Raw genomic sequence first — 15,360 nt, forward strand, 5'->3', positions numbered from 1 at the left:
TTTTTCTCTTGGGATCAGTGTCTTCTCAGTTTCCTTGATCTTTTGTAAGTCAGCAACTGCTTCTAAGAAAGCCCCATTAATATCGGAAAGCATAGTAAAAGATCCTTTCTTAGCACTAGGGGATGGCATGTCAGCTGCTGGAGGAGGTGTAGACATTGGGGAGGAGTTGTACCTGCTGGAAGATTGAGGCCGAGGGCTGCCCTCTGAGCTCGTGTGAGGACACCAACTGGCTCCTCTACCAGCTGCAACTTGTCTTGAGAGGCAATCATATGGGCAGAAAGGGGTGGCTTAGGGTTGGTACTAACTGCTATCAAATTGATCTTGGGAAAGGTGAATTCAGGTTGGCTCTGACTTGGGCTCGCAGAGGTAGAGGTGCGTTGTTTAGGACAATCCTTAGTGTAGTGATCCTGAGCCTCAGGGCAAAGTTGGCACGGAGGAGAGCCTTCTGGCAGAGGGCATTTGCTCTGATAATGCCCATACTCTCCACATCTGTAGCATAAAATGGGCCGATTGGAGGGACGGAACGGCGGACGAGGTGGTTGTTGCATGGAGTTTGAGGGTGACGTGTAGAAGCTCTGAGGGGTTGAGGGAGCATTAGCATGATAAAAATTGGGAGATGCGAAGTTGTTGTGCATACCTTGCATAGGAGGTGTTGTCAGCAGAGGTGGCATAGGGTGTTGATGACCATAGGGTGAAACCATGTTGGATGTAGGTGTCAACCCTTGTTGAAGGTTGGGGGCGAGGCTCTGTTGTAGTTGTCGCATTCCCTTCAGATAATAGCACTCTTTGTCATCATGGCCAGGCTTCTCGCAGAAATGGCAGTAAGCTCGAAGTGGGCAGTCCTGAGAAGGATGCCCTGGAGATCGACATGAGCTACACCATACCATAGCCTTAGTCTCCTGCTGAGACCTGAGCTCTTCTAGCTCGCGCTTAATCTGTTCCAATGCCTCATGATTTGGAGGCTTCTCTTGTCTAAGAGAGAAGGACCTCTCCTCTTGAAGAGCTCGCTGTAACTTTAGGGCTTCCAATTCCCTGCGTAAAGAAGTTAAAGGATCAGCAGAACTACCTTCCGAGAACACAGAGGGAGTTTCTATGTGAGGAGAGTTGTTGAACAGCTTCCTAGCCCCCTCTATCCTAGTAGCAGCTGCGATGAACTCCTCGAGAGTGGCGTCGGGTCGGAGACTCTCTCGGAGTTTTTGTTGAGAAGTTTTGGGAAGCGCCTTCTCCACCCACTTTTTAACCATGAATTCACCGGGTTGTTGGGGGAGCTTGGCCACCAGCGACTTAGTTTTAGTCATAAGCTCTGCAAAAGTCTCCTCAGGCTTGAGCACCATGTTGGCCAACTCATCCAACACCTTCTCCTGGTAGTCACCCGGCCTGAAAGCTGCACAAAACTGCTGTCTTAAGGCTGCCCAAGTTGCAAAATGGTTCTCTGCAAATTGACTGTACCATTTATCTGCTAGGCCATCCAGGGTGGATGGAAATAGTACCAAATAAGCATCTTCTCTGTTCAGACCACGTCCCCTACAGAGAGATACAAATCTTCTTGCATGGTCGTCAGCATCTTCTGAAGACAGCCCTTTGAATGTAGGGAACTTGATGTTCACCTTGGCCAAAACACCAGCTAGTGGCTCCATGATTCCTTGCTGAGTCTGTTGCACAGTAGCTTGTTGTAGAAGAATAGGAGAGAGCTTTTCCGGAGAAGGTGATCGCGAAGATGGGGAACCTGGTGAAGGAATGGGTGATGTGATATGTGGAGGTATAGGTGATGAGGTTGAAGGATTTCTACAAGGTGTCAAAGGTCGTCTTCTGTGATAGTACTTCAGAGGGCTCAGTAGTGGGCTTTGACGCTCAACTGACTTCCTTGTATGTGTCATACAGTGACCTCCAAACCAACCAAGCTTTGGGCAAGAAACCTTGAACTGGCTGACTGGTCTAGACTCTACTAGATCATACTAGACCAGACGAGTGTCTAGACCAGCTGGACCAGGGACGAGTAGGACTAGACCAGGGTCGAGGGGGTCTAGACCAGAGAAGTGACTAGACCAGCTAGACCAGGGTCGAGGGGGTCTAGACCAGAGACGAGGGCAAGCTGGACCAGGGCGAGAGGGGACCAGACCAGCAAGGCGAGAGACTTAGACTGCACAGGCGAAGCGAAGAACCCAGCTACGAGGGCAAGCTGGACCAGGGCGAGAGGGGACCAGACCAGCAAGGCGAGAGACTTAGACTGCACAGGCGAAGCGAAGAACCCAGCTACTCAACAGAGTGAGACTTCAGTTGAGGTCCCACCGTGATCGCCAAAATGAGAGCACCTGTAGCGCGGATAATGTGTCGTGCTCTCTACAGTGTGGGTGTCCCCAGTGCAATGTGCGTGACAATCTCACTCAAACAAATGAAACCTCTCTCAAACAGAATGAAACACAGAAACAACGGATAACAACACAGAAACAATGGATAACAACAGAGACACAACAGTGGACCAGAACATGTGGACTCGACTAGCTCCAAGAACCTTGTACAGACTCTGGCGTGGCAGCACACTCCGCTCCAGCCCAGGACTCACAGGTACAAATGGGTGTCGAGGCTCAGATGTGCAGGGATGGTGAAGCAGTGCTCTGTGTAAGACTCTCTAGACGACTACGTGCAAGATAAGATGGAACTATCCCAAAACGACTACTGATATGTACAACCATAGGAGCCACCAACGGCCCATAAATGTCTAGCCAGCTAAGTCTATCTCCAAACTGAGTGGTGGTGGTGACCTGGCCACGACGTCCACTAGACCACCGTAGGTACCCTGCCACGTGTCACTCCCAGCCAAAGGGTCCGTCCAGTGTGAACCAGACCAACTGTAGCTAACTGTCCAACTGCCTGTCCTGTGAAGTGACACTGTAGCAGGCTACAGGAATGGTCCCCTGTTGACCATTCCCTGTTTTCAAGGCGATCGCATGGCGACCGGCGGATGCCGGGAGCCATTGGCGGGAGCGGTGAAAATAGGGAATGGTTAGCAGGGGACCATTCCCGGCCGTCAAAGGTCCAGGGCGAGGGAGGCCAGACAATGACGTGCGAACGCATTCCGCGCACTGAAAGCGACGTGCTGAAAAATTACACGCAGTGAAAGTGACATCGAAGATTACGGGGGCTTATGTGCATGCCAATCATTGGCTTTCAAAAAATACGTTACAGCTGTTGATGTGTCGATTATCCAGCGGCTTAGGCAAAAGATTATGGAGTTTAATCGCCAGTAAGTGTACGGTCTAGATGTGCAACCCCCCTCCCCTGGACTTTGACGATTTGAATACAAGTTCCTTTGCTTTTTCTAGGGCATTTTGATTCATCTTAGGACTCGGTAAGATGAACACCTCGTTGTAATAGCAGTGGATTTTATTGCTCAACTTCGATGAGTATTTAATATTGTTAAAGCCGGGTCCCGCTTGATATCTATTGTATTAGTAGATTTATTTCATACTTGTAACTTTGATGTCACACTACAAGTTACAAAAATAGAAAGCTATTGGGTGCACGTTTTCCTCCTATAAGTATGTTTCCTTTTTAAGAAGCGTTGAAATGAGAAGCGTTTAAAAAGTGAAACAATGCGAGACGTCTTTTTCAACAAGCATAATACTCATTCTACTAATCTTACTAAATGACAGCGAGACTCGGCTCTTAGTCCGAAAGAGAAGTTGATACAAAGAAAAGAGTTAGTATCAAGAGCACTTCTAGTATTAAGGAACTTGTCCCCTTAAAGATGTTAATATTCAAAAAGGAAAGGGTGTCTACTCTACTAGAAAAGTAACGTAATACGAGTAAAATCACTAGAGCACAGTGGGACTAGGCTCTTGGTCTCTATTAAGCTATCATAGAACTTTGGCAACTCTATCGTACCCTCATAAATAGATGTTCGAAAGAGCTTTAGTCTGTTCAATAATTGTGTTATATCTCTTTATGCTGAGCTTGTAAAATTTTGAACAAATTAGTAGAAATGCAAAGGGAAGACAAATTTGGTCCTAGATTGGTTGTTGGGTGTATTTCTTTAAAGGGTTTGCGTTTAGACCTCTAAAGGATGCTTAGATTGTCTTGTCACAAATGTTAAAGCCTCAAAAGTGCCTATGGTTAGGTTCAGACTGAACCGGCGGAAGAAACAAGCCTTCCTAAATGTGCCGCCGCCTAGTGTGAACAGTATGGAGGAGGAAAAGTGAAAAAGTGAAGGGGGCTGAGAGAGGCCATCAACTCTTCGGGGGGGGGGGGGGGGGGGGTTGGAAGAAAAATGGAAGGCCCGGCGGAAGAGTGCCTCAACTCCAGCCAATCAAATTTTTCCATGGAGGATCGACGTCCCTTTGCATTTTTCTTCCGCCGCCTAATCTGAACCCACCCTATATTGTTTACATGACCAAATATGAATGAAAGCGACTCTTGTAACAACAATGTGCATAATGCATCAAACTCGACAACTTCAGGATTTCCTTGAGTCATAAGTCTCCAAGTACTAGCAAAAGTCTGGTAAGAATCTGGTAAGGCATCAAGAACATTTTGCACAAGGGAACTATCTAAAATGACTTCACCGGTAGAAATAAGTTGCTCATTGATATCCTTGACACCAACAAGGAACGAGTCCATACCATCTTCCTCATACATAATCTTCGACTCCAGTTCTTTACATAGCAATGCAATTTTTGCCTCATTGCGAGTTGCATAAAGACCAGCCAGAATATTCCAAGCCTGTTTTGCAGATTTTGCTGAACTAATGTGAGGAGTAATAGTGCACTTTACAGACAATGCAATCAATGCATGAGCTTGTGCATCTTTTACATCCCAACGAGCTTGTTCTACCATAGGCAAAACAACTCTAACAACAACAAGACCTGCAACATCCTCAACATCGCCTAGATCCCCTCAGAACCAGGATGCACATTAATGCCCTGCACAATATTTCAGACACCCTTTGACACAAGAACATGTTGCATCCTGTAAACCCACATAGGGTAATTGTCCCCATCCAATCTGTCCTCATCATCAAACATCTTGAACACATCTGTGTTGTTGTCGGCCATGGCAAAAGCCTGCACCTGATGTGAAAACTGCTCAAAAAGAGGAGAAACAAAGCGAGAACAACACGTGCTATATAGAAAAAACCATAGAAAACTGTAAGGACTTGCTATGCAAAAAACGGCACTAACAAAAAATTTGCACAAAATGACAAAATAGCATGCGTAGTACTACCTATAGTGGAAACGAAGGCTAAAATGAGCCCGAATCAAAAATCTGAGCATACTAACCTCTTCGAACTCATCCCAAAATATATGTCAACATACGAATGCTCGCCAAAGCTCACAAAAATTAGGGAAAGTGAGCAGGTGTGTGCTGAAGCTGCTGGCGACTAAGCTCAAGAGGATGCAACCTGCTTTGATACCAATTGTTGAAATTTAGGGTTGCAAGAAAACACACACAGATTGAAGAAGCTGAAGGAAGCTCAAGGCACACAATAGAGAGTGTATTACGTAGTGTGCAATGGAAAGATGAGTTAGCCCTAGAGTGATGGGCGTATATACAATGCACGGGGGGAAAACCTCCTGGTGAGGGAAAAAATACAACGGTGATCCTAAGTGTGTTCACACACATCACTACCACATGTATATGGAACATCAATTGTTATCCATGTTTTACTTAAAACTTTTTAAGTTAAACCTACTATCCTTTTAGAGTATAAAATAGTGCAAAGTATTTATGAGACTCTCAAACCATCTAAAGTAAGCTATAAACCAAAAACAGTGTGTTTTCTCATGTTTTCATAGTGATCAGAAGGCCACCACCCCCTTAGATCCAAGTGTCAAAAGTTCCTCTTAAGTATAAAGTGTATTCATTATGATTAGAAGGCCACCACCGCATCTGATCCAAGTGTCAAAAATATCCCTTTGATGTAACTTTTAGAATTATAAACCAGATAAGTTATGCATCTTTCTACAGAAAAAATAATTTTTATTCACCTCCTTTTGCATCCTTTGACCACTTTTACACCTCTCTTACACACTCACCATTCGTGCACACGTAGCACACATAGCATGCACCAATTCATTCAAATGTTAATTACCTCCACAATCTCATGGAAAATAAAGAGACCCTCCTAGACGCCATCCTCTTCTTACTGCAAGAGAACCCTAAGGTATATTGTCTTTGCCTTTTAGCCCTAAACTAGTGGTTTTAACCACGAAGTCTAAAATAGGTGATAGCTACCTTGAGGAATTATTTGTGCACAGGTCCAATGGAGGGAGACAATCTCTTCAAGTTGGTGGCAAGATAGCAAGGTGTTGTAGTTGCGGCACAGTCAAAGTAAGGCAAGGTGTATGTAATTTTTTGTGCACAGGTCCAATGGAGGGAGACAATCTCTTCAAGTTGGTGGCAAGACAGCAAGGTGTATGTAACCACTACCCTTGGCACTAGAAGGCGTAGCATAGCTACCGATGTCAATGTGCTTCATGTATGGTTTTTGCCCGTATTGTGGCAAGCTATAAATGCTATGGAGTGACCGTGGACCCAATGCATATACATAGGTATAGAACCTTGCTTCTGAAAGCCTTGCTTTCCATAGTTTTGAATGGCTTGTCGCTTCCTCGACACTAGGTCGTACATACAAGCTTCAAATGTTTTGAAAATTGAAAGACTCACACTTGTTTAAACACACAAGCCGTGCTCGTGGGTAGCCACATACAGAGTCCTACCCCATAGGCAAAACATGCTTTATGTACCTTGTGTCCACACTCAAAGTTGAGATAGAATTTAAAGAAAAGTGTGTGCATCGTTCCCCAACCGTGTCGAGTAGGAAAAATTTAGACAAACTAGCTTAATTTTATGAATAAAGCGTACCTGTACTTGCTGCAATTCTCCTTGGAAACACGTTGGATGCAGCGTGCCAATACTAAGTTGAATGAAAACAACTAGTCGGCCATGCCGAGCATCTTTGCTCTACATGCCATATGACTTGCCTGTATTTGCATGCTTCAGGCTTTGCATGAACCTGAAGGTCTTGTTGTTATTGAAGTACGCAGCTAAATGCCTTGCATATCATCGTTGTTTGGATTCCTTTACCAAGATCATGAGGAAATGACTCCCTGTATACGTCTTACATGACCGTTGATCTTGGATTTGCTAAAACTTGTGCATGTAGAAACATGCCAAAGCTTTGAAAATTTGAGAGATTCTCTTCGAGCCTCCAGTCCGCTTGTTCTTGAATTTTCCATTGCACATGCACTACAAGCAAAGTATCCCTGCTAAAAGTGCTTGATGCCTTGCATGCCGGTGAATATATCCTTGCAATCTCATCGGTGTATTCTCAAGTCCCTTAGGGTGACCTTAGGGCACCCTTGGGTGCCCAAAGTAATTTTTTTTTAAAAAATGTGAAAGCATCGTCCCCTGCCTAGCATGAGCTCATCGAGCTCAAGATTTCTTGATTTAGCGTTGGTCGACCTGCACCCTCCTCATCTAAGCGGGCCTGCACGCGACTCGGCTCATCATCTTTCTCGTTCTTGCAAGCGACTGCTCTCATGCCCAACATGGTCGATTTGTTTATGACCTCGACTTCATCCCCTTCATCTCCATAGACCCCCATGGCCTTGCATGGAGAGAGAGAGAGAGAGAGAGAGAGAGAGAGAGAGAGAGAGAGAGAGAGAGAGATTAATTTTAGTCCTCAGAGTTCATATATGACCTATGGGACCAAAATTTTAGACCATACAAATGGTTCTCTTGATAAGAGGGTAATGAAGCGTGAGTAATCATGGATACAATAAAATGTGACACAAGTCATTTAGGGGAAAAATAGCTAGTAACTAAGGGGTGGTGTCGCTATGGTATAAGGCTTGGGAGAGAGAAACTCTCGTATAATAGCCTTCCCCCCACGGTATAGCGCCCGTTGTCCTTTGCCTCGTGTTGCATGCACTTTCTTGAGCTGTGCGCCTTTGTTTTTTTAGTTGTGATGGGGTGAGTTCTTCAGTGATCCATAGCTTGGTGTCCTTGAGAAGGTGTGTTTGTTGCAAGAGCTTGAATCGATCTTCTCTCTTCTCGAATTCGAGAATGGCATGTCCACTTGGTAACGGCTTGCTTCCATCGACCATTTCTATCTTGTCAGGGTCAAGCTTGATCAGCTTGAGGGTTTTATTGAGGAAGTTTATGTGTTCCCAAAAGTCCTCCTTGTGACTGCTTCACATGCTTGTGGTAGTCCGACAATGTGGACCTTGAGGGCATTTTCTTCTTGTCGCTTTTGTTCTTTCAGTTCCATTGCCACACATGCCTCCACTTTAGCGAGCACCGAAAATGTAGCTTGGGTGACTTGTGCTTCTACTTCCATTACCTTATTGGTGGCAATTTTGATCGCTGATTCAAACTGGGTCTCAAGCACGTTCAGGTGAGATTTGAGGTCACGGTTCTCTTCCATCACTCAATCGAGGGCCACTTCGAGTTGTCTTAAGCGATTGGCCTTGTTCGGAGCCGCTACAACACACACACACACACACACACACACACACACACAAAGAGAGAGAGAGAGAGAGAGAGAGAGAGAGAGAGAGAGAGAGAGAGAGAGAGAGAGAGAGAGAGAGAGAGAGAGAGAGTGCATACATCCATGCAAAGACTCACACCCTGCTCCTTCCCCCCTCCATAGCTTCCCCCTCCCCTGAGCTTTGATACCAATTTGAGACCTAGGAAACTAAGACGTCGGATCCACCACCCTACCTCCCCATATATAGGCTGGCTCCTAGCCCTGGCTCCTAGCCCTAGCCATAGTTCTGATCCCCATTCCACACTAGTCAAATCCGAGCCCCTGGCTCAAGTCCCTGACCCCCTAGGTTGAGCCTTGCTCCTTAGGATCCTTGTCCTAACAAAAGGCATAGCTACACATTGTTATCTCGCTAGAGTGATTCTAAGGACTAAAGTTCCATTCTCCTCACACATGGGTGAGCAGACACACATACACACACATACCCATATATGAATGTGTGTGTGTGTGTGTGTGTGTGTGTGTGAGAGAGAGAGAGAGAGAGAGAGAGAGAGAGAGAGAGAGAGACATACACACACATACCCATATATGAATGTGTGTGTGTGTGTGTGTGTGTGTGTGTGAGAGAGAGAGAGAGAGAGAGAGAGAGATAGTGATCCAATTGCCATGCTTTTCTTGGCCATAGCAACGCACGGGTCACATACTAGTCTATAATATATAAATGCAGCTTAAAATTTTCAAGGATGGAGAGAGCTTCCACGTGTCACTCACTAGCTCACATATAAGAAACCCTTTTTTTTTCAAAACTCACAGTACACGAGTGAATTTTTTTAAGCTCAACATAAAATTACAAACCAACCTCAAGCTCACGCTGAGCCTTGAGGTGCTGAAAATTACAAGTTGGATGTCTAATGCCTCTCATCGAGTCTTATCATCATCGGCTTAGCAAATTAAGTGAACTATAGCTCTAGCCTTTATTTATCGCATGGGTGGTTGTAGAACAATCTTTCGAGTCTTGTTTGCATCCTAGCATGTAGATCACCAATGGACATGCTTTCCTTGGCTACAACAACGTGTGGGTCACATACTAGTACTATATATATAGAGCCACTTGAAAATTTCAAGGCAAAAGAAGATCTCCAGTTTTCATACATTGGCTAGCACTTCAAAGAAAAGATTTTTGTTTTTTGCAAAACTCACAATGGTGAGTGGATTATATTAATAGATCCAAGAAATTACATATTCCATGCTCGTGACGAGCCATGACCATTTCAACGGATTTTAGATACATCGGCTAATGGGGAAGCCACCCCTTGACCATAGATGATCCTACACATTCACCTTTGCATGTCCATTAAAGCGTCCCCAAGGGTCATGTTCCACTCTTTTGAGTTCCTTTGCTTTTCAATGGTGATGATCATTACCCTGCTTTCTTGGACTATCTCCGCGAACTTAGCTACCTCCAGAGACTTTTCAAAGATCCACTTGTTCCTTGTCTTCCAAATGTGTTTAAAGTAGAAATACTTCCTGATTTGTGTAGCAATGATAAGTGTATGGCTCTTGAACATCTCCCATCGTTCTTGAAGAATCCTATTTTCTAGGTCTCTTGGACCCATTTGCAAATCTTTCCTGCAAGACCACAGATTGTCGAACACTCTCTGAACAAGTGGGAAAGGTATTCACAAGCCGTTCTACATTGTGAGCATCTATCTGGACTAATGCCCCTAGCAAGGACCTTCACTCTAGTTGGCATGGCTCCCCATAGCAAGGACCTTCACTCTAGTTGGCATGGCTCCCCATAGCACCTTCTATCTTGACTAATGCCCCTAGCAAGGAACTTCACTCTAGTTGGCATGGCTCCCCCTAGCAAGGACCTTCACTCTAGTTGGCATGGCTCCCCATAGCACCTTCCATAAGAAGACCTTCATCAGATTCGGCCATTGAGGACACCATATGTTCTTGACGATTGTTTCCCACCTTGACTCTAGCCAATTCTTTCCCCACTATTTATTGAGCGGGGAGAACCAATCTTGTGATTTCATAAGAGGGAGATACACATCTGGTAACCACTGGTGTCCACTTCTAGTAGTTATAGGCCGGGCTTGTCGGTCCAATAGGAAAAGGGTAAGAGTGATCGCGGATGAGAGGCGCACTCTAACAGGAACATTCAAGGGTTAGTTGGCTAATTATGGGCGCCCAAGTGTGAATGGGGCGAGCTCATATAAAAGTCACATAAACCTAAAAATCATTCATTTTTTCATTTGTGCAATTGAAGAGTGCTCTTGCTCCATCTCCATCTTCTTCTTCTTCATCTCCTTGTGTGTGTGTGTATGCATGAGAGTGAGTGAGTGAGTGAGAGAGAGAGAGAGAGAGAGAGAGAGAGAGAGAGAGAGAGAGAGAGAGAGTGTGTTTGCAATCGAGCATTGCGACAACGGCACGACGGCGGCGAGGCGGTTGAGCGGGGCGCAGCGGCGGCTCCTTCTTCTTCGCGGCAAGGAATCCTCCACGAAGACGAGCGTAGTGCAGTGAGTGACACACCCTTGCTCTCTTGAGCTTGCTAGATTAGTATAGTGTGCTTGGAGCCATTTGTGGCTCGCACACAATGTATCGGCAAGTCCCTTGCATTGACACATGCCACAAACGCGCACATTTTTGGCGCCGTTGCCGGGGAAATGCCGTGCATTAAGCTCGAGTAGCACTCTGTGCTGCGTTGTGGTGCAATTTCAGATGTAGGAAAGGTAGAGAAGGAAGGTGTGTGTGTTGAGAAGGAGTTTTTTTTGTTGATGTGTATTGTTTTGTTAATAAGGTATTGAAAGGTACTGTGATTTTTCTGTTCATAAGGTGTTTTCTCTGTAATAAGGTGTTACAATTAAGGTAGTAGATTCATAATGCTAGTTCTGTGTAAAGTACAGTAAGTAGCCCTGTTAGCTAATGAGTTGTTGTAGTAGTTTGTTAGTGTGTAACAGTAGCTCTATTCATTGTAAGTAGGTAGGTTAGGTGTGTGTGTGTGTGCTCGTGCGCACAGCGCAGCTGCAATGACCTTATCCCAAAAAAAACAAAAAAAAATTAAATAATTTTAAAGGTAGGACCGGGCTCGGGAATATTTCCCAGGCCCAAGCCCAAGCCCACACTTAGGCTCAGGCCTCAGTCCCCCTTTCAAATTATGTATTTTAGTCTCATGCGTAGGTAAAAATCGACCTTTTTAAGGACCAACGGAAGCGGTTAACCTTCGAGGTTATTCGTCGACACTTGTAGGGTGCCAAAGGCACATGCATCTGTGCTCTGGTCGTGCGCTAGAGGCCGAGCAACTATAGAGCATTTCGACTTACGCGAGTTCTCAATATCCACGTGGCTAGGGAAAAGGAAATTGAGAGCTTACGCAAGGCAGAGCAATGAAGAGAGTTTAAAGCGAAAGCCCCTATGTCAATATCTTTGCTAGGAGAGCAATCATGTGCTCCTGAATTAGCGACCACTAAGGGTCAACCCATAGAGTGCCACATTGCATCTAGTTCAAAGGACATCCCTAGCACCTCAAGCCTAGATGGAGCATTTCTAAATGAGAATTGGGAGTACAAACTACAAACGGAAACTCTAACCGACCTATACATAGGTCACATCTATCACATGGATTGGTTAGATGTCCTACAATCACAATGGGTGCTACTAGCGTGGAGGATCAACAACAAAGAGTTTGTGAGGTCATCCATAGGGTTATTGAACTAGAGAGACAGAACAAGGGGATCCATATGCCTTCAACGGGTCTCATGAGATTCTTGGATACAGGGAAGGCTAAATAATCAACCGTATCGCAAATGGAGACTCCCTCGGTAAGTCCGATGGATCCCCCATATGTTGTTTCGCCAGGGGTCTCAGTGCAATCTGAGCCCACAAGTGATAGCTTTACTTTTCCAAGCCTAGCTCATCTTTCCCTTAATGACACCACGTCTACCATGCCTACCCCAATGATGGACATGCCAAGAAACACGCCATGGACCTCATTTGTTAGTAAAGCACTGCTACATGGTAGCTCAATGCCTGCAACAGTACCTACAAGTGTGTACCAATCGTATACACCCATGGGTCCTCGTACTCATGTAGCCCCTACCCCTCCCATTGTTTCAACTACCTATGCTCCACAACCACAACACCCGAGTTCTTATTTCCATGGGACCATACCGGCTAGCATTAGCATGTCACATCCGATGTTTGCTATGCCTAGGGCCACACATATGAACTTTGGGCCGCCACATGGCACAACACCGTATCAAACGTGGAACCCAAGGGCTTCCTATGCGCCAAGCCCAATGCCAATACCTACTCCACATGTAGTCTCTGGAGCACCTCCACCCACGGTTCCTACTCACTTAGGTGACTTGGCAACATTTTCTCAAGCTATCGATCGATCTATTGCTAAGAATATGCGTAACACGCCTGATAAAGAACCTAGAAGTAAGGCAGTACAAATAGCCAAGCTCACACAAAAATTTAGTGGAGACGGGGATGTGAGAAAGCATATCTAAGTGTTTGAACAAATATGCGATTCTCTAGGAGAACACAATGACCTGCATAAGAGTAATTCTTTAAGCCTAACCTTAAGTGGGAAGGTTGGGGATTGGTATAGAACCCTAATGGTGGAAGAAAAAACGATTTACCCTACTCTTAAGAGACTGCTCTTAAAAGAATACATACGAGAGGGAGTGCTTTGGGGTGTAGCCTCTCAACTCCAGAAAGCCCAACGAGAGGAAGGAGAGTTGGTGAGAGAATTTATTAGTCGCTTGAAGCATTTGAATTCTCTTTGTAATCCAAATGAGCACTTCAATAATAATCAATTGCTTGATAGATTCATTAGGGGATTACGACATGAGGATATCTACAATGACCTAGTCATTAGAGGTATCACCACTTGGAAAGCAGTCACCACCAATGCGATCCAATTGGAGGATAATTTAATGATTTAAGGAGAAAGAGTGTCTGTTGAGCCTAAATCTATTAGCTCGCAAGCATCGGGGCATCAGCCAATGACCCTAAAGCCTATTGCTAAGGAGCTAAAGGTATCTAAGCTTACTTTAGTGGATCTCACCAAGGCCATTCAAGAGAGTCTTAGAGACAATCGTGCTCCGCAAAACAATCATATGTATCCAAGAAGGGAGCAACAATGGTGCTCAGTATGCTATGGACCACATAGTACCAGTGAATGCCCTACTTTTAGAGTAAAATTCAATGGGAACTGCAATGCTTATAGAAGGTATGGTCATCAAGCTAAGGATTGCATAGTATTTAAGCGTGCGATGGCCAATAGACCAACCTTAGCATGGACACACACCTCGAGTGCCTGCATTGATGCTGACCCCACCTCTTGAACAAACGTCACAACACACGGTCCCTAGGGCCCAAAATATTGTTCAAACAACACCCTTACCACCCCCAGTGCTAGGACCGCAACCACCACATCTGAGAATCACTTATTTGAATCAAGTGGGTTGTGAGTCATCTATTGCTTGTTTGGAAGGCTGTGAGGAAGATACAGACCCTAATATTGCCTATGGGATGGATGTGCTTGAAGAAAGGCCACAATACTACATGGAGGACTATTGGGGACAAGTCAAACCTGTCTATATCAAGTAGTTGTTCTTTGCTGCAAGAGGTGAGAATATCAATTACACTATTAAGAGACCACTCTTCAATGCTATGAGTGTGGAGGTCCACATCGTGTGGCCGAGTGTCCTATTAGGCTACAAAAGAACGCCACACTAATACAAACCAATCAACCGAGCACGTCTACAATGCCGATACTCATGTGTAATTGATGTGGCATAGATTATTTGAATGCCCAATGTCCAAATAACCCAAATGCACCAAAGATCATGCCATTAAACTTGATTGAGGTTACCGAGGAGCCATCACAAAGTACACATGTGGTACCAGTAAACTTACTTACACGATCGATGCTCCAAAAATAAAATTATATCCTTGAGGAAAGAGACACGGCATCAATTACCCAATCTCAGAAAAAGAAGAAAACACGAAGGAAGAGATTGCAAAAAGCAACGAAGTCAAACCCCAGTTGTTCAAAGACCAACATAGGGACTGGTGACAACCCCGTATATATGAACAACGCTGAAGAGAATTCTAATTCAGGAGAAACCATGGAGACCAAAATGACCACTAAGATAGAAACCAACAAGGAAGATCTTCATGAGCCACAATGGCCACGATCCAAGCAGAAGATAGGAACTTATCCAAACCCTACAGAGAAGATCGAGCGAGTGAAGCAATTAAGGAGTTTGGTAGAAGATACCCAAAGGGATCTAGAACCAAAACCTAGGCAGATCCAGATTACAGACACCGTGTTCCCTACAGCAATAACAACCACACCAAGTCCATAGACCCTTAGCCATACCTAGTGTCATCCAAGAAGAAAGTGACTTAAAGTCGTGGGAAAGTGGACGTGGAAACCAAAACGACCACTAAGATAGAAACCAACAAGGAAGATCTTCATGAGCCACAATGGCCAGGATCCAAGAAGAAGATAGGAACTTATCCAAACCCTACAGAGAAGATCGAGCGAGTCAAGCAATTAAGGAGTTTGGTAGAAGATACCCAAAGGGATCTAGAACCAGAACCTAGGCAGATCCAGATTACAGACACCGTGTTCCCTACGGCAATAACAACCTCACCAAGTCCATAGACCCTTAGCCATACGTAGTGTCATCCAAGAAGAAAGTGACTTAAAGTCATGGGAAAGTGGACGTACTTACTTCTTGATGGAAATAATGTTTACAGAGGGACTACCTGATCCTATCAAAGAAATCCAGATTACAGACACCGTCTTCCCCACGTCAAGGGACTGAAGCCCAAAAGGTGCTGTTAAACAT

The 15,360-nt window shown here is 44.9% G+C and overlaps 1 protein-coding gene across 1 annotated transcript; it reads right to left on the bottom strand.

Moving 5' to 3' along the window:
• Positions 1-310: 310 nt before the first annotated feature.
• LOC147418189 (uncharacterized) lies at positions 311-1,298 on the bottom strand. Its single transcript, XM_086507077.1, has 2 exons — positions 721-1,298; positions 311-464 (listed from the first exon to the last, which is right to left on the bottom strand). Exons 1-2 carry the CDS (start codon positions 1,296-1,298, stop codon positions 311-313), a joined length of 732 nt encoding a protein of 243 aa, XP_086363203.1.
• Between the last annotated feature and the right edge of the window lie 14,062 nt (positions 1,299-15,360).

This window comes from Adiantum capillus-veneris, chromosome 30 (genome assembly GCF_014529385.1).
Source record: "Adiantum capillus-veneris isolate H3 chromosome 30, ASM1452938v2, whole genome shotgun sequence".
NCBI lineage: Eukaryota > Viridiplantae > Streptophyta > Polypodiopsida > Polypodiales > Pteridaceae > Adiantum > Adiantum capillus-veneris.